This window comes from Macaca nemestrina, chromosome 2, assembly GCF_043159975.1.
Source record: "Macaca nemestrina isolate mMacNem1 chromosome 2, mMacNem.hap1, whole genome shotgun sequence".
NCBI classification, from domain to species: Eukaryota; Metazoa; Chordata; class Mammalia; order Primates; family Cercopithecidae; genus Macaca; species Macaca nemestrina.
Genome location: NC_092126.1, coordinates 140,153,617 through 140,176,517, shown reverse-complemented (window position 1 = coordinate 140,176,517; position 22,901 = coordinate 140,153,617). Strand labels below are relative to the sequence as shown.

The window sequence follows — 22,901 nt, the reverse complement described above, 5'->3', positions numbered from 1 at the left end:
CTAAGAAGTGAGGTCACTGACTGAAACAGGCTCACCCTAGAGAAAAGTCAACCCGCAAAATCTTTCTAAACCCTAGTTCATGTAGAATTATTTTCATAGCTGCCGATAAAATTGGCAAAAAATAATATTTTGACCAAAGTGTAGAAAACTTGATCAAATAATTCTGTTCCCACATTGTTTTATTCTAAAAATAAGGCCACATACATTGCAATCAACTTGTAATAATTACCTGAGATTTGTTCATGCAACAGTTCAAATGTTAAACTTTGCCATGAGCAACTGCTTAATATACACCAAGTTGTTAGAAGATTATTTTAGGTGGGTGCTCACCTTCCATCATTTATTTTTCTTTGCCATAAAATACCTTTTCTGCCTTTATTATGACTGAACCTTCTGAAAAGTGAGCTGAGAAGAACAGCATGTATATTGAAATATTATTGAGTAAAAAGATTTCTTATTCCAACTTGATTCAGAGATAAAAGCACACCGTGCTTTGGAATAGTTTATATTTTTAAAGAATCCCAACTATAAACAAATAATTGTATTTTATTTTGAAGTAGGGTGAAAATTTCAAATACTGAAGTGATTGTCTGGAGTACATGAAAATGTGCATGTGAGCTATGGTAACTATGAGGCAAATTTGTATTCATTATCACCATCATTGAGGGGAGTTATTTATACTCTCCATATAAGTCACTTAAAAGACACAGCAGTTACAACCCCCCAGATTAATGTTGCACCTAGGAATGCATGTAATCATGTGCGAACTTTAAAATTCAAAAGTGTTTAAAATTGTTTTATTAATGTACCATAGATATTTACAAGATTTTAATAATATACATTTTTTTTTCTTTGCAAACAAGTCTGTATTAAGAACGCGTCTTGTGTCAGAGGCTGGAGAGCATATTTACAGAATGATTTGCTTTCAAAAAACTCTCAAAGATTTATGGTTTTATTCATCGGATAAGTGGCTGAATAGCAAAACAGTAAAAAATCACAATGACAATGGACAGAAAATGGATGCTAGGTTCTAAGACTTGAATTCCTCTGGAACTCAAACCTGCAAAATATAAAAATAAGACAAAAATATTTTGAGATAAAGTATTGCCTGCTAGATTAATTTTTCAGAACCCAAAATTCATACTATCATTTATCTTTTAGTAACATATTTTATTATACTTGTCTCATTCACATTATATTTAATTTTAGAAAGTGCCTTACCATGTCTTTGTCCAAGGATGTCTGATTTAAGTATAAAAATGCAAAAGAAAAATCCCTAAATTGGCAAAGTCTGCCTAAAGGATTGGCCAACATTGGATGCTAATGACTTTCACTCAATCACAGCTTCAGGCAGACGAGTAAGTGATTCTTCTAATGCAAAAATGATACATTCTTATTGCATGCTAAGTCAGACTGACTGGTGTTGGTTGGCTTAGAAAATTGTTTTGAGGAGGACTTGAAAGTTGTGATTCAGCTCCTTAAGAACGCCACACTTGATTAGTGATGTCTGCCATGAACGTGGGAAAGGGTGTATATTTACATGCGCTTCATATATGCCATCCCTGCTGAAAAAGATCTAGAAGAATCTATGAAAAATCTTTTTGATTTTTGTGACAATAGAATGAGTGATAGAATTATGCTCTAATGACACAAAGGTTTTTTTCCTGTTCTCTATTTTGGTTTTCAAATGAGGAAATATAAAACCATTTATAATGTATAAGCATGTTACAATTTTGGAGAATAACTTAAAAAAACTGGCTCATCACCTTTTGCTCACAATTAAAAATTTATCTTATCACCCAACATTTAAACCATAACTGGAAGATTTCATGGAGCTGAATTTCATGCTGCAACTGTCTAGGTTCAGAATCTACTATAGCAATGGTGACTCAACTTACTTGACATTTTTGGAATCCTAATTTCCTCACTGCTGCTTCCATCTCCACCATCACTGACTGTTCTTATCTCAATTAAGTAGTCTTCTTCAAATGGAACCAGAAGCTCAGCTGATGTATTGTTTGTTTCCAAAATATGAGTTTTACTCTGTCTGTTTTGCCGGTACAGAATCTGAATAAAATGAAGTATCAAGTTAACATGGACATGTTGCTTTTCTAAGGTTCACACAACTGTTCTGGAACACTGTAAGACAAAAGATACATCATCGTAAATGTTGTACTCCTCAGATGGAAATATCCAGGTGATATCTTTCCCTTATATTCCATTGCTCCTGTTAAGAAAAAGAGGGTTTTTTTGGCCAATGCCTCTAGAAGGAGAGTAGATTTATCTCTATTAGTTAAATAGCTTGAGGCTATTATCATTGGAGCTTGCTGTGGAAAGTCACTGTTCAGTTTGGACCCATTTCAAATGTTGAATATGTATCTGCCAAGAGATGATGTCCATTGTCACTGATGGTAATGATTTGTTCTGGGTACTTGATTGTACTCTTGTTAGATGCCTTTTATATTGTTAAAAGATCACATCATACTGCAGCCTAAGTTCCAAAAACTCTATTTAGATACATTTTTTGATCTCATTCTAATCATATCTACTACCCACATAAGCCATCATCTTATGATGGCAAGGGGTATCACTTGAAGAAAAAAATGTTACATCCTATGGAATTTGATTTTTTGATGTTCCCTAATACATTACTGGACCTCAGAATATAAAACCTTTTCAACGGAAAATTAGAAAGCAGCAATGGTATTTTCAAAATAATTTTGAAAAAGATTCCAATGTTTCCACATGCAGCCAATTTGTTTTCTATTTGGGTGTCACACGTTTCATTCCTTAGTAACTTAATTGATATGATTAAAGGAAAAACTAAATACTTACCTTGTACCCCAAAACTTCAGACTCATTTTCCATGGTTTTTACATGCTCCCAGTTCAAGCATAATTTAGAGTTTGTCAGCTTCCAGGCAATGTTTGCTGGTGGTTGGCTTGGAGCTTTAAAGAGATAATCAAAGATTCAGATGAATGTTAATTAGTTCATGGTTACTGTACGATGTATCAACATGAAAAGAAAAAATAAGTCTTCGATGATTTGCATAGAAGAGGCTAAAATGTTTTCAGTGTCATTTGAAATATATTAATTCTAATCACAGTAAGCAAATTTATTCAAATCCGGTCATTTGGGAATGCCTTTGTGACAGACTTATGAATTAATAATGGCTTGCTGCATGTCCAGTATTAATTTATTAATCATTGCTGTTGAGTTTGTTTACTTTATCATATATAAACAGACAGAGGGTCTCTTTATCTACGATTCCATTTGGCCATCAATCAATAAGCATGTTTAGCAAATTCAAGTTGCAAGCATTTTATGTATATCAACACAGAGATGTTCATTCCTAAAATTCTTTACTTTTTAACATTGTATTAGTTAGGTTTCTAATTGTAACACAACTAACTCAAGATATTTTAAGCAAAATATCTGCAGTAAATTTTCAAGGGTATTTCTTATAACTCATGGCAGATTGCAACAGAGTCTGAGGAGAGAAAACATTGTCACAAAGCCATGGTCTTCACTCTGCTTAACGAAGCAGGGTCTGCTGCACGCTCATCTTGCCAGAGAGCACCTCTTTGTCATTCTCACTGTACATGGCAGAAATCATGACTGTTCACCACACCTGAAATTTAAAACCTCCTCTGTTCAGAGATAGTCCAAGTTAGAATTCCCCTGAGAAAGCCGATGATTAACTTCATTTGGTCATATGTCTATCTTAGCTTAATCAACTATGTCTGGACAATGTGAAAGATGCATGCCATTTAAAGTAAATGGAGCTTTTGGGAACCCAGAAAAGGGAAAAGTCGTCACAAACTGATTGATCATCCCAAAGGGTATCAACTTTAAATCCAAACTGAGGCTTTTAGTTTTCTGAAATTAATGTTGTCTGGGTGAGAGATGGTGGGAGATAAGAGATGAAAGGTTTAGAATCTGGCTTCTAAACTAATGGATGTAGTCCAACTAGAGAATTTTACATACAAGAAAACTAGAATCCAGGTTGGGAAGTCACTTATCCAAAAGCATGCAGCTAATGAATCTTGGCCTATTGCTTTCCAGTCTAGTGTTTCTCCAGAACAACTTGCTGCTTATCTGAGTCCACATGACTATTTTTGAGACTTAAGAAATGAGAGATTTAAAATAATTCATCTGGAAAGCGGAAACAAAGATAAAACTGCCCAACAAGATGTTTTTGACATCTTTTTTGAATTTGTGAGACTGAATGAGCATAATATTTAATTCATTATAACACTGATAGAAATGGAAACTATTGCTTTGAGAGTTTTGACTCAACTGCTGTTTAATCTCCTATGTGTCACTGGAAGATTCACATATTGCTGAATCCAGGTGTCTCAAATATATTACCATACATTCTCTTTCCACCCCAATTCCACTGGGCTATCACTATTGTTCACTCAGCCACTTACAGTACAGTTGGGATGTGATAGAGAAATGTTTCCCTGTATGCTTTTATGAGGCTCAGTTCATATTTTATTATAGGTTTATCACATTGGATTATATTTATTCTTGGTTATGTGTTTCTTTAAATTTCTTGAGGGCAAGTGCCTTGTTCAACTCTGTATTACTAACCCCTAGCACAGTGCCTGGCACATAGGAGACATCCAATTCATACGTGATGAATAAATGACTGTACAATAAGATGGCTAAGGAAAACTGCTCAGGGTCCTGTGGTGATCTTCTCAGGCTGTATTGATTATGCACTGCGCTCTGGGCAGATCCATAGTTGACACAATACAGCCAATCCATTCATTATGTTCTCCTATGATCAAGGCCAATTGCCATGGTCAGACTCATAGCAATCCATACCTATTTATAAGATGGACAGGCCAATTGGATTGACCATGTCCTGGTACATTTCTTGACAATATAAACCCATAATGAAAGGCCTAAAAGCTTTTAGCTTAGTAAGCATTCAATACATTGCTTTTCAATGTACAATATATTTGTCAATTATAATGCTTATCAACATATTTATTTCTAAAGGTCTGCATGACAGCAATAATTATTTTGTAACTATCCTTCCTCAACTTATCCTCCAGTGCCTTTTAAAATCTTCTTCTCAGCTATAAAAGATACAGTATCAAAATTCTCACAGGATATTGCAATTTTAATCTCTAGTATACTCTCGATACCTTTCTTTTTATCTCTGTTCTTTAAAATTCAGCACTAACATTACCATTATACAATCAATACAGAGAAAATACAATTCACCACTTCAGTGTCATTGGCAATGTGGATTCTGAATGCTTTATGTATTTCCGTATGTTTTGTTTGTTTTAGGAAAAGTATTGTTTTCAACACTATAAATCCATTGAAAAAATCAACAGGCTAGGAGACAGAACTGATTTCTTCCAGCTACGTAAAGGAGGGGTTTGTGATGTTGGCAATGACTTTGTCATTGACATGTTTGCATTTGTGTCCTCATCTACCAAAGCAGAAGCACAACTTTTTGTGGCCATAAAATGAGAAGAGTTGCATTCTGAGTGAGTATCTTGGTATGAATAGCCAATTATATGGATTATTTAGAATGTTTTATTTCTCTTGCTCTCTGGGAGATGAAAAGAGTTGTGCTTTGATGTTAGAGGGACTTGAATTTGTATCCAATCTCTTCCAAGAGCTGGATTTTCCCATTATAAAATGAAACAAATAAGTCCTAGTTTATGAGATATCAAATAAAATATGAAATGTTCCTCATTTGGTTAGTGGTATATATTTAAAAACTCTGAAACTGTTAATTCTCTTTTCTCAGAGTAGCAGTTCTTCACTGTGGTGTTATGACATAATCAATTTTTCAATTGTGTTCAAAGTGGTTTGCTGCTAATAATACAATTCTGAAGTTTGCAAATGATTCACTTCTTAGATACAAATTAGTGTATATTCAAGTTTTCCCCTTAATGATATTGTTCTTACTTGGATTCTTTATATGTTTTTAGAAAGGGAGATAAAATGGGAGAGTCTCAGATAATTATCTTAGAATATCTCTTAGTCTACATCCTTTCTTATTTTTATCAATGGATGTTTCTCCAATGTCAATCCTTTATGTCTGATTTTGAAAAATAAAACTTCTGAAAGCTGCTTTAGAAGGCCATTACCTTAATATAAGCACTGTTTACAGTTCTGGTTTGATGTAGCTGATTAAACTGGGTTGCAAATATCGATGATAAAATTAAAATTTCTATCACCTTGACAAACCAAAACACTGTCACATGGATAGCACAAAACACATGTCATGATGTTTGTACCAAGTCTGTCAATGGTAAACTCAGCAAATAAACACTTCTAATTTTTAAAATCTTTCCAGGCAATTTCCAAAGACTAAATGATTTTCTATTAATCAAATGACAGAGCAACATTAAACTAGCCCGTCACACCTCTAATGGTTTCCTTGTAATCAATTTTTCTTGAGATGGCATTTATATTCAACTGTAGTTCACACTGTGAACTCAACTCAGAAACAACTTCTTATGTTACACTTCTAAGTAACAGTATGGGGTTGACATTTGGGCAAAAGAGAAACAACATAAGTGCAAGATAAAATAAAAGCTTAATGCTTCCTTTATGTGTAAATATGGATTGATTGCATATTTGCAGCAAGAAAGAATCTAGTACAAAGTGCTAGTCAGTCAACGTCAAGGGCCAAATTGAGCCAAAATTTGCAAACACTTTTAGTTACTGCGTCTGACTGCTTCTTTCTATAGAAGTAGTGTTTTGTTTGTTTCACTTTTCTTTTCTTCTTGGAATTGATGTAAATATTTTTCTTTCTTTCCTTGTAAATCTAAATGCCATTTAAGTAATATCTGTGTGGATCACAGTATATTTGCAGTACCTCTCAGTTTCTTTTGGAAATCCATCATTTCCACTAGGCTTTGGTACTTACAGATGAATCACTGATATTTGTTTAAAAGAACAATGACACTAGCATCATCATCATCAACAGTAACAATAATACTTAAGAACTTTGGCATATGGTATTCCTTGCTTGGAAGTTCTTTTGTTCTCTTTATCTTTAATTTTGTATCAAAATACATAGCCTATCCCATATAGATGCTCCTTCTTATGTACATCTTAGTTTCTCTTTTATTTCTTCACTGTACTTTTCATAATTTATGATTATTTTATTCATTTGTCTTTTTTTCTTGTTTTAGGTTGCCTCTCTTCTAAAAGAGAAATTGCTGGTTGGCAAAGATCTTGCTTGGTTTAATGACTCTTAGGCCCTCAGCACCTAATTCTGGGCACGGCTCATGGGAGGCACTGTCTCTTGAGTAGATGACTGAATGATCATGCAAAAAAAACAAACAAAGAAAACACGTCTGTCTTCTCTTTAGTTTAGCCAATTAGAACAGACAGAGATTTTGGTAAATGTGAGCTCTGCTTTTTCAGACTTTCCAATGGAAGATCAGATCAGATTACAAATCTAGACAGGGACAGTTTGAATGTGTGATGAATGCAGAATGTTTTCAGTTACCACTATTGAGAGGTAATCTTGATGTCATCTCAAGGACATGGAAAATCAAAGTTACATACAGGAGTAGCACCTGGAATCATGGTTATCATCAATGTTTCATTAAAACTGTTTCTCATACATGCTTTGGATGTCCTTCTATGACCCTTAAAAAAAGAAAATTTCTGCAACAAATTTATAAAGAGAAAGAAAGTAGCTGTGTTTTCTTACTTTAAAAAATGCAAAGAAAGTGAAATTGCGTCTAATGGAGGAGTATAATAACACATGTTACCATGCACTGAGCCTTCATGTATGACAGCCTCTGGGTCACCTTGGTGTACATTATATCCTTTAGTTCTCAGAGAAATCGCTAGAGGTAAGTATCTTCATCTCTGTTTTTCAGATGAGAAAATGCATTCAGAGTTATCAAATAATTAGATCTGGCACACAGATAGTACATAGCTGAGCAGGGATCCGTATCCACAATTCTCTCTGAAGTCCCATTCTAACTTTTTCCAACACTGCTTCACAATGGCCAGAGTTATTGGAACTCTTAGCAAAACACAAATACATTAAAGGGGAAACTTTGGGGGAAGTTATAGAGTGGAAAAAAGACTATTTGACCATATATAGGCCTGGCAGGAGCACTACAAGCTGAGAGATTTCATGAAGCCAGGTGAGTGAATGTTAAACTCTAGAAGATCAGTAAGTTTGGGATGTCAGGGCTAGAAGAGGAATGATATAGAAAGGAGCTTTGAGACACATTGTGAAAGATCTTGCTTGCCTTTTTCTTAGTCTTCATTCTCTGGAATAGAGGAGACAATGACATTTGATGAAGAGAAGAGAAGTATGATGGCATTTTAGGAGGAAAAATTTCAAAGTAGTTTGAGGTTTAGATGGAAGATTTGAGAGTCAGAGAGAGAAACTTTTCAGATGGTTAGGGAGGAAGATGATAAAGGGGCACAGTGGTAGTGGGATGAAGAGATTTCATGCTCATCAGTCGAACAGTGGCCATGACAAAACCTTTCTAAGCATTTGTGTCCTTCTATCTAGAAACTAAAATACCAAACTCCTTGACTTATTGTAATTACTAAGTGAGATATAGTATGATAAATTTAATACAGGGCTGGGGACATAGATGTGCTCAATATTTTTAAACTGTGGTAAGCAAAATAAGGAACCCCCAAACATGATCACATCCTAATCTCCAGTACCCGTGGACACATTACTTTATATGGAAAAGGAGTTTGCAAATGTGATTAAGGTAAGAGTCTGGAGGTGAAGAAATAATCTTGGATGATTCAGGTGGCTCCAATGTCATCATGAGGGTCCTTACAAGGGAAAGAGGGAAGCAAGAGGGTGAGAGTTGGAGGAGTTGTGATGACAGAAGCAGAGGGTCAGTGGCAGAGATGTGAAGGTACCCTCCTGTTGCTGGCATTGAACATGGAAGAAGGGGTCACAAGCCCAAGGAGGGTCACAAGCCCAGGGATGTGGGTGGTCTCCAAAATCCAGAAAACAGGAAACAAATTATCCTTTGGAGTTTCCAAAGCTAGTGTAGCCCTTGAGCACATCTGGATTTCTACCCAGTCAAACCTCTTTCTAACTCCTCATCTCCAAAAATGTATGATAAACAATTTGTATTGTTTTAAAACACTGAGTTTGAGGTCATTAATAGAATAATAGAAAAGTTACTGTTCTGCTTTCACAATGTCTGTGTTATAGAACCTCAAAGTAATAAAATGAGACATTGGATAGGTATTCAAATATAAAGGGATGGAGACTTGTATATTCTTATTCTCAGGTGCTTGTTGGCTATTTTGATAGGGTCACTGAAGCATATAGGCTGGTAAGAGTCAAATTTAAGAGATATTAAAACTGAGTATCCATAGAAGAAATAAGGAATTACAGAGGTTTTTCTTGTTTGATTTAGTTAAGCAAGCTGAATACTTGAAGAAACACTAATCTTCATTTAAAATTTCTGATTATTATTTCACTTTTTCCTTAGCAGAGGTATTCTAACGTTGTATCTTGGGTGAAATTACTCATTGTTAATTAAACTGTTTTCGAAAATTTATATCTCCTACTCTTTGACAAATTGATCATGCGTTAACTATCAGACAAACCAATAATCGTTTTAGCATGTGATGTGAATTTCAGTCCAACCCATTTGTAGGATCAATTGGGCCAATTGAACAAATTTAGTGTGAAAAACAAGGATTTTTTCTGCTTAAAAACATAAAATAATTTAGCACAAACTAACACTTTTAATTCAGGTTGCATGGACAATGAAACCAGCAAATTTTCAGAAGACAGAAAAAATTATTATTGAGATTTTCTGATATGTATGTAGAATATATACAGAGCCACTTCAAAGACGCCTGGGCCAGGTGCCCCTTCGCAGGTGCCCACGACCCACCCTGTAGGCGGTAGGAGAGGCGCGCGCCAGACGCCCCTTCCTCGGCGCTGTCAACCCGTCACCCAGCTCGGCCTGGGGCTGCTCCTGGCGCTGGGCCGGTCCCCTGGGCGCAAATACCGACCCCTTCTGCAAATGAGAGTAGCATTGTTTTGCCTACACCCACCAGCTCCGGCTCCAACGGAGCCCTGTCTCAGGGGGGCCGTCACTGCTATCATCGTGTTCTTCTGATTCCTGGCCGTCTTGTTCCTGGCTGTGGGGCTGGCACTATTGGTGCGGAAGCTTCGGGAGATGCGGCAGACGGAGGGCACCTACTGGCCCAGCAGCGAGGAACAGTTCTCTTATGTAGCTGGGCCTGGGCCCCTCAGGACTCCAATGAGACCCTGTGGGGCTACCTGCACATCTAGGGCCCTTCTCCTCCATCTGTCCCCCTTCATTGCTGTGTGAACTTGGGGAAAGGCAGTGCCCTCTCTGGGCAATCATATCCACCCAGTGCTTCCGAATAGCAGGGAAGAAGGTGCTTCAAAGACTGCCCTTGAGGTCAAGGGAGTGTGGGGCTACTCACTTTTATGTACTTATATACAATTAGTAGTGAGATGTGACTATATGTATATATATTACAGAAAATCTCAAGAATTTTAAAACATATATATATGTATTATATATGTCATATGGATGTATCTCTCTCTTCCTGAGGTAAATGATTAGTTCAATGTTCAAGTTTCAATCCACCTTAAGTTGGTTGATGGGATTATGTATAATAAAAGTTGGCCTGAGTCTTGGCTCAATAACTGCACTAAAATGTCTGTCAGTCTACCGTGATACAATCGGTTTTGGTTTTTTTTAAATGTTTCATACACATTTCTAATCACTCTTGATTTGCTTGAGATAGAAACTGAATTACACACAAGAGTTTCTGTGAGTTTGGCATCTCTCAGTTAACTAGAACTAAATGTCTCGGAAATCTTAAAACTGCTGATTGATCGGAGATTTTCATCCAGATTTACAGATTAGCTGAAAGAAGCTAAACCACTCCAGAAAGACCAAAGAAGCAAATCACACATCCAAGTTATCTGGCAATGACTTCATCGATTTAGTCAACACTGAGTGAAACAGGAAAAGGAATAAAACTTCACTGTTAACTAATCCATTCTTGAAAATAACTCACAGCCCAGCCTGTCTAAAACTGGGTGGATTGGAGGAAAGTTGGCTAAAAATTTTTGCTCCACAGGCTTTTGCAGTTCCACAGTACATTGTATTTTGTAAGATACTTCCAGAATCAGTACCTTGTTTGTGCCTCATGGATAATTTGGGAAGGCAGTGAGGACAGAGATAATTTCTATTTAATAGGTAAGAACATGAAAGCAGAAAAATGGAATACCTTGTCCTATTTCAAGTCATGAGTCAATGATGTACCCAGAATTGGAACATGACTCTCTGACCGTTGATCTGGTTATGTGGAAATAACTGGATAATCTATTTGATCAAGGGCCTAGTCTCTGAGATGATTCCTAACTTCTTTTGTACATGACAAATATACACATAAAGGGAATAACTTTAATATAGCTTTATTTTCAAACTCTTCTTAACCACCTCTTCTTTCCAAATATGGTGGTGTAATTAGAATACGGCATGTATAGGTAAACTAGATTTTTGTAAGTGGCAGTGAATATGTCTTAGTCTTTCTCAAAATTCAGCAACTATATTTGTTATCTTTCATTCATCAGGATTCAGAGAGCAAAAAAATGTGTTTTAAAAAACCTGATTCTGTGACTAATTTGTGTCCATTAATAATATATAAGAGATATGTAAATATTATTCAACCTCAAAAAATCATCTTGCAGGAACAACTAAGTCATATCTGATCAGACCTTCCCCAATGTATTGCTGTGCCTCATATTATGGAATATTTGTGCATTACCAGACTCAGTCAGAAAACAAAGGCAGCAACAATCACCAAAAGATGAAAAACATTCATCTTTTATTTAGTAGATTCTGATTATGTGAAATCACCTGGCTGATTATCAGGGGATATAATACAAAGCAGAGAAGTTCATTCTTAGATTTCAGGGACTTCCAAGTAAGCTGTAGTCATAAGGCATCCTAAAAGGAAAGATCTAGGTATCTGACAGTTGCAGGATCACATCTGAATATACTTGGACTCAAATGACAAACAAAACAAAACAAAAAACCATTTACTAAGCATTTACTAAGGTGCGTACTGGGCATTTATTATTAATAATCTCTTTCAATCTTGAACAAAACCTATGAGAACATAAATATGACTTTTTCCTCATTTTATAGGTAGGCAACTGAGACTGAAAGATAAATACTACCTGACCTTCTAAGGATGGGAGGTCAGTTTTTGAATGCATTTAGGAGGGCATCAGGGCCAGTCTTAGACATTACACTCTTTTGTCTTTCATTGATATACTTGGAGTATTCCTCTTTTGGAATTCCGGAAAGATCAAAACATTTACCTTGATTGTTACCAAAAGGTTTCAACCGCTATCCATATTTAAGGGACAAACCAACTAACCAAAGTAACCAAGTAGTAAAGAAATGAGGTGTGGGAATACAATGAACATCAAGCAAAGGAATAGGGTTCTCTTCACAGATGAACCTTGTTTTCTGGAGTGTATGCATACTTACGGGACTTTTTGGTGGTAACATTGACTGGGGGGCTTGACGGCCCTGTTCCAGCAGTGTTGTAAGCTCTCACAGAAGCAAAGTAGATGGTATTAGCTTTCAGCCCCGTGATGTTTTTGGTTGTGACATTTCCACTGACTCTAATTTTGCCAATCATGGATTCTTTGGAGTCATCTGTCCAGTATAAGACCTGATAATTAAAAACCAAACACAAGCACTTTATTGTTCCCCAATAACTATCAATCATTGTTTACCCACAACTATCAACCACAACCACAAGGGATATGGGAAGAAGATAGAAGTATAGATGATGAAAACGTTTTCTAATTAAAATGGTTATACAACAAAATTGTTATTCTCTAATATTTATGAGGAAAAAAGTCATGAATGCAAATTCACAATGGAAATTAGAGAACCTGATTTTTTAGATTACCAAAAGAAAGTATTTTATGAGCTATCTGAAGTTACCAGCTTTAGCAAATGACGTATAACAAGTCAGACAAAAACACATTTGTATATAATCAGTCAAAGACTTTGATTATAATTATAGTCTTGCTACTGGCATTTCTTTTCAGAGTTATTTGAATCACAGATTAATTAATAAATCAATTTATACTGAGCCCTACCTTTGCATTAGCAATGTTTTAGGTACATTGAAAAAAAAAAGAGAGAGAATAATTAAGTGCCTATTTTCAATCCCTTATCATGTAGCTAAGAGGTTACAATCCACAGTATATGTGAAAATAAGTCATAGAATGCATTACAAAGAAGTGATATAAAAAAATATGCTACAAGAATTTGACAAAATACATCAGGAATTGACGAGAGTAGAGCTCAGAAGGAAGAGGAGACTAGGGATGAAATTTGAGAAGTGACTAGGGTTCAGATAAGAGGTAAGGCATTCTTGGCATGGAGTGGAAAAGACACCTGAGAGCAGAACTTTCTGTTGGAATCAGAGGATTGTAGGTATATATATGTGTATATATATACACACATACACATACATACATACAAAGACAAAATTAAGAATGTTTAGGATTATACATTTATTATTACTCCAAAACTAAATAAATTATGTTACCCATTTTGTGAATCACTGAATTTGCAAGTTGAAAAAGATTGAGTGATGAACAACCTTCCCTTAAAATGTTCTTATCGCTTGACTTTGTGAGATGACGGCCTACAAATGTAATTTGCCTTACTCTTCATAGACTAAAAATAGCAGACTCAAGACAATCTAGGTATTTTTTTTCTTTACTTAACTGCCTTTTCTGAGATGATTACATCTTTTCAAGTTATACTGCAATTTGCAGAGCAGGTTTCTCAATGAAATTCTTCCATGGTGTAAGATGATTGAAGAGCAGACTTTACCTCTTACCAATGAAAAAAAAAATGACTGCAATTTGAATAATTAATCATATAATCACCTGATCACTTTTAAAAAATGTTGTTGTGGTAAGAACAGTTAATATGAGATCTGTCCTCTTGAAAAATTTTAAGTGTACAATGCATTATTGTTGACTCTGTGCACAGCTGTACGGCAGATCTCTAGAGCTTAGTTATCTTACTTGTACTGAATTGGTGTGCCTTTAAAAATGGCTACTATTTGTTAATTTGTTTGCTTTGAATTACCTAAAAAGATATCCCTTACTTTGAGGGAGGAGGCAGGACTTTACTGTGGACAAGATTGAAGACTGGCTGAAACAGGGAAGAGGCTAAAGCACCCCTTCATAAGACACAGGCACCAGTTCCATGTCAGTTTACCACTGCCATGGCAACACCTGGAAGTTACCACCCCTTTCCATGGCAACGGCCTGGAAGTTATCACCCTTTTTCTAGAAATTTGAGTAACTCACCCATTAATTTCTAGAGTAACTCACTCTAGAAATCTGAGTAACTCACCCATTAATTTGCAATTAATTTAAAAGTGGGTATAAATATGACTGTAGAACTGCTTCCAAGCTGCTACTCTCTTAGAACACTGCCTGTGGGGTAGCCCTGCTCTGCAGAAGCAATTTTGAAGCTATAACACTGCTGCCTCAATAAAGCTGGTTTTTTTGTTTTGTTTTGTTTTGTTTTGTTTTGTTTTGTTTTGTTTTAACCACTGGCTTAGTCTTGAATTCTGTCTTGAGCAAGGACAAGAAACATCCCAGGCTAGGCCCCAATTTGGGGGCTCACCTACCCTGTCTCAACTTCATTCCCTGCTTCAGCTTTAGACACACATTATCATATGCTAACAACAGGCTAGTAGGATAGGACTGTTGAATAGGAGCTATTGTGAAATCCATTGATTACCTCATAGCCCAGCACTCTTCCAGTGTTTCTATTCCAGGCAATAGCATTCCATGAAACCTCCATTTCAGAAGCAGAAAAACTCTGGACAGAAGTTCCCCTTGGGGCCAGCTGAGGTTCTACCATCCAGAGAAAGACATAGCCATCTTTAGCAGAGTGGTTCATTGAAAATGGAACAAGGGAATACAAACTATGCATAGAGTCTCAAAGAAAACCAGAGCTGAGGACAACTTACCATCTTCCCCAGAGTAGACAATGGTCACAGTACTCAGGGATCCTTCTCCTTCATTATTATACACACCCACTTTGACTTCAAATGGAGAGAGTGGGATGATACTTTCATTTCTGTAGACAAACCTTGATGATTCCACGGATGCTACTTTCTCCTTGGTCCAGGTTGTCGAGCCCACTGGCCGGAACATGATGATATATCCAAATCCCTCCCCATTCTGTAGTTCTTCTGGAATTGACTTGGGCAGAATGTGATCAATCATTGAGTATTTGCAAAAATATTTTATTAAGCTACTATAATATTTATTGATTACTTCACATTTCTTCCATAGAGACAAATACGGATATTTATTCTGTTTAATGATGTATTAAAAACACTTTTATTTGGAATGCCAATTAGAAAAATGATCCCAGTTAAAGATATTCAGATAAATAGTTCAAGTTTTCAGATAGAAATATAAAACAAGCTTTACATATTTATATATTTTCTTTGATCATTCATAAATTATTATAATAAAACAGTTTAGAAGATTGTATGATACACACTAAAATGTGGTTTTGATATGAATTTTTAAACTCAGCACAAATTAACTTATTAACTATTTATTTCAAGACTAGATATGTTTCCCTTTCACAACATTTTAAACAAGTTTTTGTAAGACGTGTAATGGAATTATTGTGAAATAGCATATGCTTTAAGGCATAGAGTATTTCTTTAAAAAAGTATACAAGACCTCCCATCATTTTTTTAGGCATACATCTTCATTGGTAGTGACATGTGGGCATTTTTCCTCACATGAAAAAATGAACTGTTAACTCTCACAAAGATCAGATTCTATAAAATACATTTCAAATCTAAAATTGCTAAAATAGCAAAATAGAAATACATAATATTCCCCCATACTCTGCAGATACTAAAAATTATAAGCAATCACATAAACTTAGCAAATTAAAATGAATCTGTACTTGAATTTAGACCAACAGATCTCCTGATTGCAAGAGACTTGTATTGAAAAATCAATGGAATTTATTTGTTTTTTCTCAAGAAAAATGCTTTGCTTTTTTTTTTTTTTTTTAGTAAATATTCTGACAGACTAATAAAGGCAACACCTGACAGGACATAGCGCTTCTAGTCCCTCATGTCCACAACTCCATTTCAGAGCTTCTCTTTATTCATGGGAGTATATTTATTTTATCAATCACATTATCCTGCCACTTGGAACCCATGTGAGCCCCCATTCATGAGCACCAGAACCACAGACACTGTCTTGGTGAGTATCTATGAGGGCAGAATCTCTGTACTCTATAGTGACTAATAGACCTGGTCAATTCCTCTCATAGAGTTTGCATATGAAACATGGCAGGTGGCAGAACAATAATAGATATACACAGAGCAGGCAAAAGTAGAGAACATGCAGTAGCAGGAACAGTGAGACAATAGAAGCTAAGAGAAAATAGATGCTGTAAATTAGAGAGAGGAGATCCAAATTAGCTGGCAGCCAGGTAGGAAACTGGAAGTAAAGGAAATGGGAGGAACTGAGGCATAAGCATGAGAGACTATTCAAGCCAGGGCTGGATCAGCAGAGTGGTTGTTGATGGTTGGCTAGAGCTCCTGTGCTCGAGTGCCCAGAGCAGTTATGAACGATGTTCCGGTTCTTCATTTGACCTTCCTACCTGCTCCTCATTTCTTTCCATGTAGCTTTTAAATGAATCCCCATTAACCGAGATGACCTCAGCTGGTCTCTATTTCTTGCCATGTGGAACAGTCTAACAAATACAGAAAGTGAAAATAGGAAGAAAAATGCTGCTCCTGACATCTGGGGAAACAAAGTATTTCCTCATATTAACGCTTCTCTTCTTTTTCATAGGGAGACTAGAAATAAAACAGTTAATTTTGAATGGCATGGAAGAAATTTATAAGAATGGAAGCTACTTGCTAGAGCATTTGATTTATTTCTGAAGTTTCTTTGATCTCAGATTTAATCAAGATGCTTAGTCAGTTCATCTACCTAAATAGGGGAGTTCTGTTTTTGTTAGTCAAGTACAATTAGTATTTCTCATGGTGCTCTCCCAAGAAAGATCTGAGTCCCACATATGCATATTAGAGGGGAAAAAAGAGACTTATTTAGATACTTCCTTTTATTCTTACATGAACAGAGAGTCAAATGATTAAGAAATATATATAGTTATTTAACAAGACCAGAAAAAGAGTTTTCTTTAAGTGGAGAAAGTGCTCAGTAAAATACAGACATTGTGAAATTCTCCTGGGAGTAAAATCTATGAAAATTGATGAACTAATAATGTAAATTCTCAACCACAGTGTCTATAAGAACCAAATCTTCAGTACAGACTACGAATCAACAAAACTATGTACTTCTAGCCAAATCTGGCATGCAACTGGTTTTGAAAATAAAGGTTTTTGAGACACGCCTACACCTATATGTTTGTAAGTGGTATGTGGCTCTTTTGAGCTTCAAAAGCAGAGTGAGACATTAGAAAAGAGATCATGTGGCCCACAAGACTGAATAATTTTACTGTCTGGCCCTTTAAATAAAAGGTATGCCAACCATCAGTGTAGGTATGTATCTCTTACTCTATAGTGCTTTATCCTGTGTACCTAATTTTATAGTCATATTTATGAGACATTCACCACAAGCACCTCAAACCTGGAAGTATTTGGGAATATACAACATTATGATAAAATAATGAATAAACATGCCCTTAAAAAGGAATTAGCCGTTGCTATATTCTAAAAATTTGATATTATGTCTAGGTTATTGGAAACAAACCAGACCAAAACAAATAAACACAAAATCTACATTTACTATGTGGCTCTGGGGAAAACACGGGGAAGATATTTAGTTCAGTTCAGGCAGATTATACCACAGGGTGCCTAAATGAAGGATAATCATTAAAGCTGTCACTTATAAAACATAATGGTAGATTGTGACTGAATTTAGAACAGTTTTGTGTCCCACAGTGCTTTTCAAAGTCCAACAGGTATTATTTCAACCACAACAGGAGTGACATTGGCCTGGGGTGGCCTCTCCACTTCAAAGTTACTTTTCAAAACATAGTTCAGATATACTCAGTTCTGATGGTGTCTTTCCTGATTTCCTTCCAGGCTGGGTTAAGACCGTTCTGTCCTGTATGCTTCCGAGCATTCAGACATTTTCTCATCCATTTTTGTATTCCACTGATAGGAACAGAGAAGCTACTTAATAGAGTTCATTAAATTGAAGGAATTACTACCTGCATTCTGGTGGCTCAGATTCATACTAATGTATGATTCATACTAATGTCTGAATCTTCTCCTAAATATACATAACTTATTCCCCAAATAAGCTGGGCATCAGAAGAAGTTGGCTCAGTATCTGCCTGTACATAATGTTAAATATGAGTGATAAATGGGATACTGAATTCACTAACTCACTTTAAGCAAGTATCTGCACATCAGATATCCAACCCCCTCCAAAAAAAAAAAAAAGAAAAAAGAAAACCACACACACAGAGGAAGTGGATTTAATTTAGTTTAATTTTTTAAAATAGGGGTTAGAATGTTTTTTCTGTAGAGGGCCAGAGAGTAAACTTAAAAAAAAAATCAACTTTTAGTTTAGATTCAGGGGGTACATGTGCAAGTTTGTTACATGGATATATTCTGTGATGCTGAGGTTTGGGGTACAATGGATCCCATCACCTAGGTAGTGAGCACAGTACCCATCAATACAGCAAGTTTTTCAACCCTTGCCCTTCCCTTCATCACTCTAGTAGACCCTAGGATCCATTTTTGCTACCAGATAGTAAATATTTTAAGCATTGTGGGATATATGGTCTCATGCAACAGAAAGAAAGCAGCAATACACAACATGAAAAAGAATGGATGTTGCTATGGGTGGATTTATTTATAAAAACAGGAAACTGGACAAATTTGTCTCATAGGTCATGGTTTGTGTAACTTTGCCATAAATCGTGGAAAGAGAGAATTTTTTTGGTAATTCATGCTCATCTCTATTTAAGAATGATATCTATAGCATTTGGGTCCTCATTATAGACTGTGTATAAGCAATTGCAACACCGACCTTTCGGAATCTCTGACCAAGGAGGAGAACAAAATAAGTTATTAAGTCAGGCAAAACTTCCTGTACACTATGATGATAATGCTTATTCGGCCTTTGATGAATATGGAAACCTAAATAAACTACTCACAAACAATTCTCTTGTAGACTCACTTGAAAGTCGGTGTTTTATGGGAAATACGTTTGGAGTAGCAGGTATAATATGGCTAACGTACTACCTAAGGTAGATACTCAAGGACTCAGGCCCACCCTGAGCCATCACATTGCATGGAGACAACTGGGATTGTAATGCAGGATACAGTAAAAGAACATAAAAGGAAAGCCCTGTGTTCAAATGCTTCTCTGCCCAATGATGTCACATTTCTAAGTCTCAGTTTTCTTACCTGAAAGTGGTGTAACCACCTTATAGCATTATTGTAAGGACTGAATGATATGAAACTCTCTGTGTGGCATCTGAAATCCTGTAAATGCTTGAAAAAATGGGGTTTCCCCCTCTCTCTGGCCTCTGAGAGTCCCAGCTCTCTGAAAACACTGCCTTCCATTCAACAAGTGTTCATGGAGGGTGGACCACATTCCAAGCACTGTTCTAGGCCTGTAATGTCAACATGCAACAAAATATCCAGGGGAAAGGGTGACTTTCTGGGCAGTTGCATCTAGTTTCTGACACTGTCATTTATAACCATAAAGAACAACGTATCTGGTTCCCAGTTCTCTCTCATAGCCTAGCCATGTGAAGTAGGTGACAGTAAGAAATACCAGGTTTGCATTTTCTGGAACATAAGGGATGCAGGTTCATTTAACTGACAAATGTCTGAGAAACTTAAAGTGGGGAAGAGATCCAGACAGCCTATGGTGGCAGAGTGAAGAGGGATGCTAATTGGTTATGCATTGCACTTCCACTAAACATGGAGCAGGGTATGTGTCTGCTGAGGACAAATGTGAAACCCATGCAAGTGGGTCATCCATGGGCAGCCTTAAAGGGGACTCTGTCCACAAAGACCACCTACAGGAGAGAGAATATTCACTGGAAGAGTCTAGAAATGGACCACCAAAATCCAGGAACTGATACTCTTCAGCAGCCAGTTGGGTCTGCACCAAGGAATTGCAATTGGGAGTCCTTGGTGGGGGATCATCCAGTGGCCAGCTCCCAAATAAAAAATAAATAAATAAAACAGAAACCCTACCCTATGAAATGGCAGCGTCTGGTAATTTGCCATACCTAGAGCACACCAAAGTCAAATTAGAAATGTACCAGCAATCCAGATCTTTTCCTTTCTCTTCCCCTCCCAACACCAACCTTCTATAGCTCTGGAGAATCCAGAAGTAACACTGTGAATGGGGAAAGATAAACTGAAGAGCAGAATGGAGAGAAGTTGGACTGACCATGTATTCTCTTTTGCGCTACTGAATTCTCAGGCTGAGGCACTGAGCTACTGAAAATGAGAAACTTTAAACTGGTTGAAAGCCTAAATTCTAACGTTTATACTTCAGTTTGAAGTGTATACACCAGACTGAAATTTTTAATAAGTGAAAAAATGAGCCTATATGTTAACGGGTAATAAAAATGACCACAAAATCTATTCCATGTGCCTAAGCTTTCATCTAGATGCAGGGAAGAATGAGTGGATCAGATGTAAAGAGCAGTGTTAGGACGAGAATAGTTTTTTGCCTACAGTCTACTGAGCTCAGCTTATTCACAATACAACAGTGCCACAGGTAATAAATCAAACAATGCCTAGTTCATCAAGCAATAATGAAAATGCTACTGACCCACGCTCAATAGATATTGAAGTTGTTTTTCATGTATTTGGGAGAAAATTGTGCTGAGTTCGTCATACTGTCTCACAATGAGAAAAGTTCCTAATACCTCCTCTAAATAATTCATCATCAGAATGATGTATTTTTATACCATATATTTTTATATGCTCTCAATAGTGATCAAATAAATCTTTTTGTTTTTCAGTATTCTTCCTGGCCAGCTAAATCTCTTTTCTTCATAATAACTCAGTTGGACAGAAAATTACCTCCCACGTAATGACGAGTTCAGACCGACTTCCTCCACCTCCATTGATGTTTACTGGTGCCACAGCAGGGACTAAAAGCAACCAAGAGAGATGTGGGATGGCAATTATTAAAGTACATCTTCATCAGGAAGAATTTTGTTTTTGAATTTCACCTTTCAAAATCTCACACAGGCATATTGTGAGAGTCTTGCATTTTTAATGAACGTAAATTATGTTTACACATATCCAAATTTCTAAGAGAGAGGACACAGTTGTGTTTGATACATGAGCACCCTGGCTCCAAAATTAATTAAAAATTGAGTAACATCGGGCATTTGACATTATTATGCATCATCTACTAATTGGCAAAATGATGTTCCATTCAGATGGTAACAGTGACACTGCTGATTTAGTGCCTAATTATACAGTTGTGCTGTAAACAAGTTAGTGAGGCAGTATATTAATTAATTATTTTTTTCAATAAACAAACTAAAATAATTTTTCTTTTTATTAGTCATCAGGATATTTTAACATTTACAATTAAATATTGAAAAATATGAAAATAAATACATTCTTGTTTTAAAACTCCTGGTTAGAATCTCACATCTCTCGGGAGAGAATAAGAGGGATTTTCTTCCAACTTTTCACTAGCAAAGTCAGATTTTTCTCCTGTCAAGAATGTGATTGGAAGAGGTTCTTTCTATTTATTTCTTGGGATCTAAGGCTCTGTGGTAGAAGATTCAGAAACCAGTAATTTTGATGAGTTTTTAAAAAGTATGCCCTTCAACTCTATATCCTTGTGAGGACTAATATAATGAATAATAGTTCATAGAAACTGTAAAGCTGAGGAAATGCTGAGTGTATATACAGTGTTGTAGTGTCTAATGAGAATGAGGTTTTACTTTACACATGTGTAAGTGTTTAAAAGCATTATTTTTCTTGACATAATGACAAAAAGTATCCTAAATCTGTGATAATGGCTAAATCAGCAGGGTGTGCTTTTTAAATGTGGAATTACATGAAATTGTCTATACTGGACCATTTCTGAGCAATGTGAAAGGTGGTTGGTTGAGGAAGCACCTGGATATGTCTGGGGATTGGTAGGGATTAAAATATGTAAATTTTAATTCCTCATTTCAAATTTTTCCCCACCATGTAGACCATCTAAATTAATTTAGATTACTTATTTTATTTATTTCCATTTCATACTGATGTTTCACTCTATAAACATGATCAGAAAATAGTCATATGATAATCTGATTGTTCTTCTTCAAAATTGTACCTTTCAGATATACCTTTTTCATATTTAAATTTATCCTTAACTTTTCCAGCTTTAAGCTTCATAAGTTTTTAGAAAAAAATTACGTGAACCTAAACCTTATTTTCTAAGTCTTCCAATGCCTTTGATCAAAAGTGATGTAAATCAGAGTGGATTTTACAGAGTTGCTGAATTTATAGTGCTTGACAGCTTGCAGTGACTAACTGCACACTATCTCAGGACCTTTGCATAGTTTAGCTGTGTAAGGAAAAGTATTTTAAATTATATTTTGATTTACTTTCTACAAAGTTTCCAGTGTTCTGAGAAATAGAAAATTCCTTTCTCCATTCAATTTCAAATTAATTATACTTAAACCTAAAACCATATTGAGAACAAGTTAGTCTTTGTTGATATCAGAGAGAGAGAGAGAGAGAGAGAGACGAGAAACTCTGTAGGTTTTCAATCAGTAGAGTTTGACTCAATAGGTATGAATATCACCAGTCTCATTCTG

At 36.0% G+C, this 22,901-nt stretch overlaps 1 protein-coding gene across 7 annotated transcripts in view; it reads right to left on the bottom strand.

The window, feature by feature from the left end:
* Window positions 1-938: 938 nt before the first annotated feature.
* LOC105479608 (contactin 6) overlaps window positions 939-22,901 on the bottom strand; it is a 307,236-nt gene continuing 285,273 nt past the window's right edge. For all 7 annotated transcript variants that reach the window (XM_011737630.3, XM_011737629.3, XM_011737633.3 and 4 more), the window contains 7 exons: window positions 21,154-21,224; window positions 15,058-15,292; window positions 14,826-14,941; window positions 12,534-12,720; window positions 2,836-2,948; window positions 1,899-2,067; window positions 939-1,060 (listed from right to left, as the gene is read on the bottom strand). In XM_011737630.3, the coding sequence (XP_011735932.2) occupies window positions 957-1,060; window positions 1,899-2,067; window positions 2,836-2,948; window positions 12,534-12,720; window positions 14,826-14,941; window positions 15,058-15,292; window positions 21,154-21,224 (995 nt within the window). In that variant the 3' untranslated portion in view covers window positions 939-956. The remainder of the gene's footprint in view (window positions 1,061-1,898; window positions 2,068-2,835; window positions 2,949-12,533; window positions 12,721-14,825; window positions 14,942-15,057; window positions 15,293-21,153; window positions 21,225-22,901) is intronic.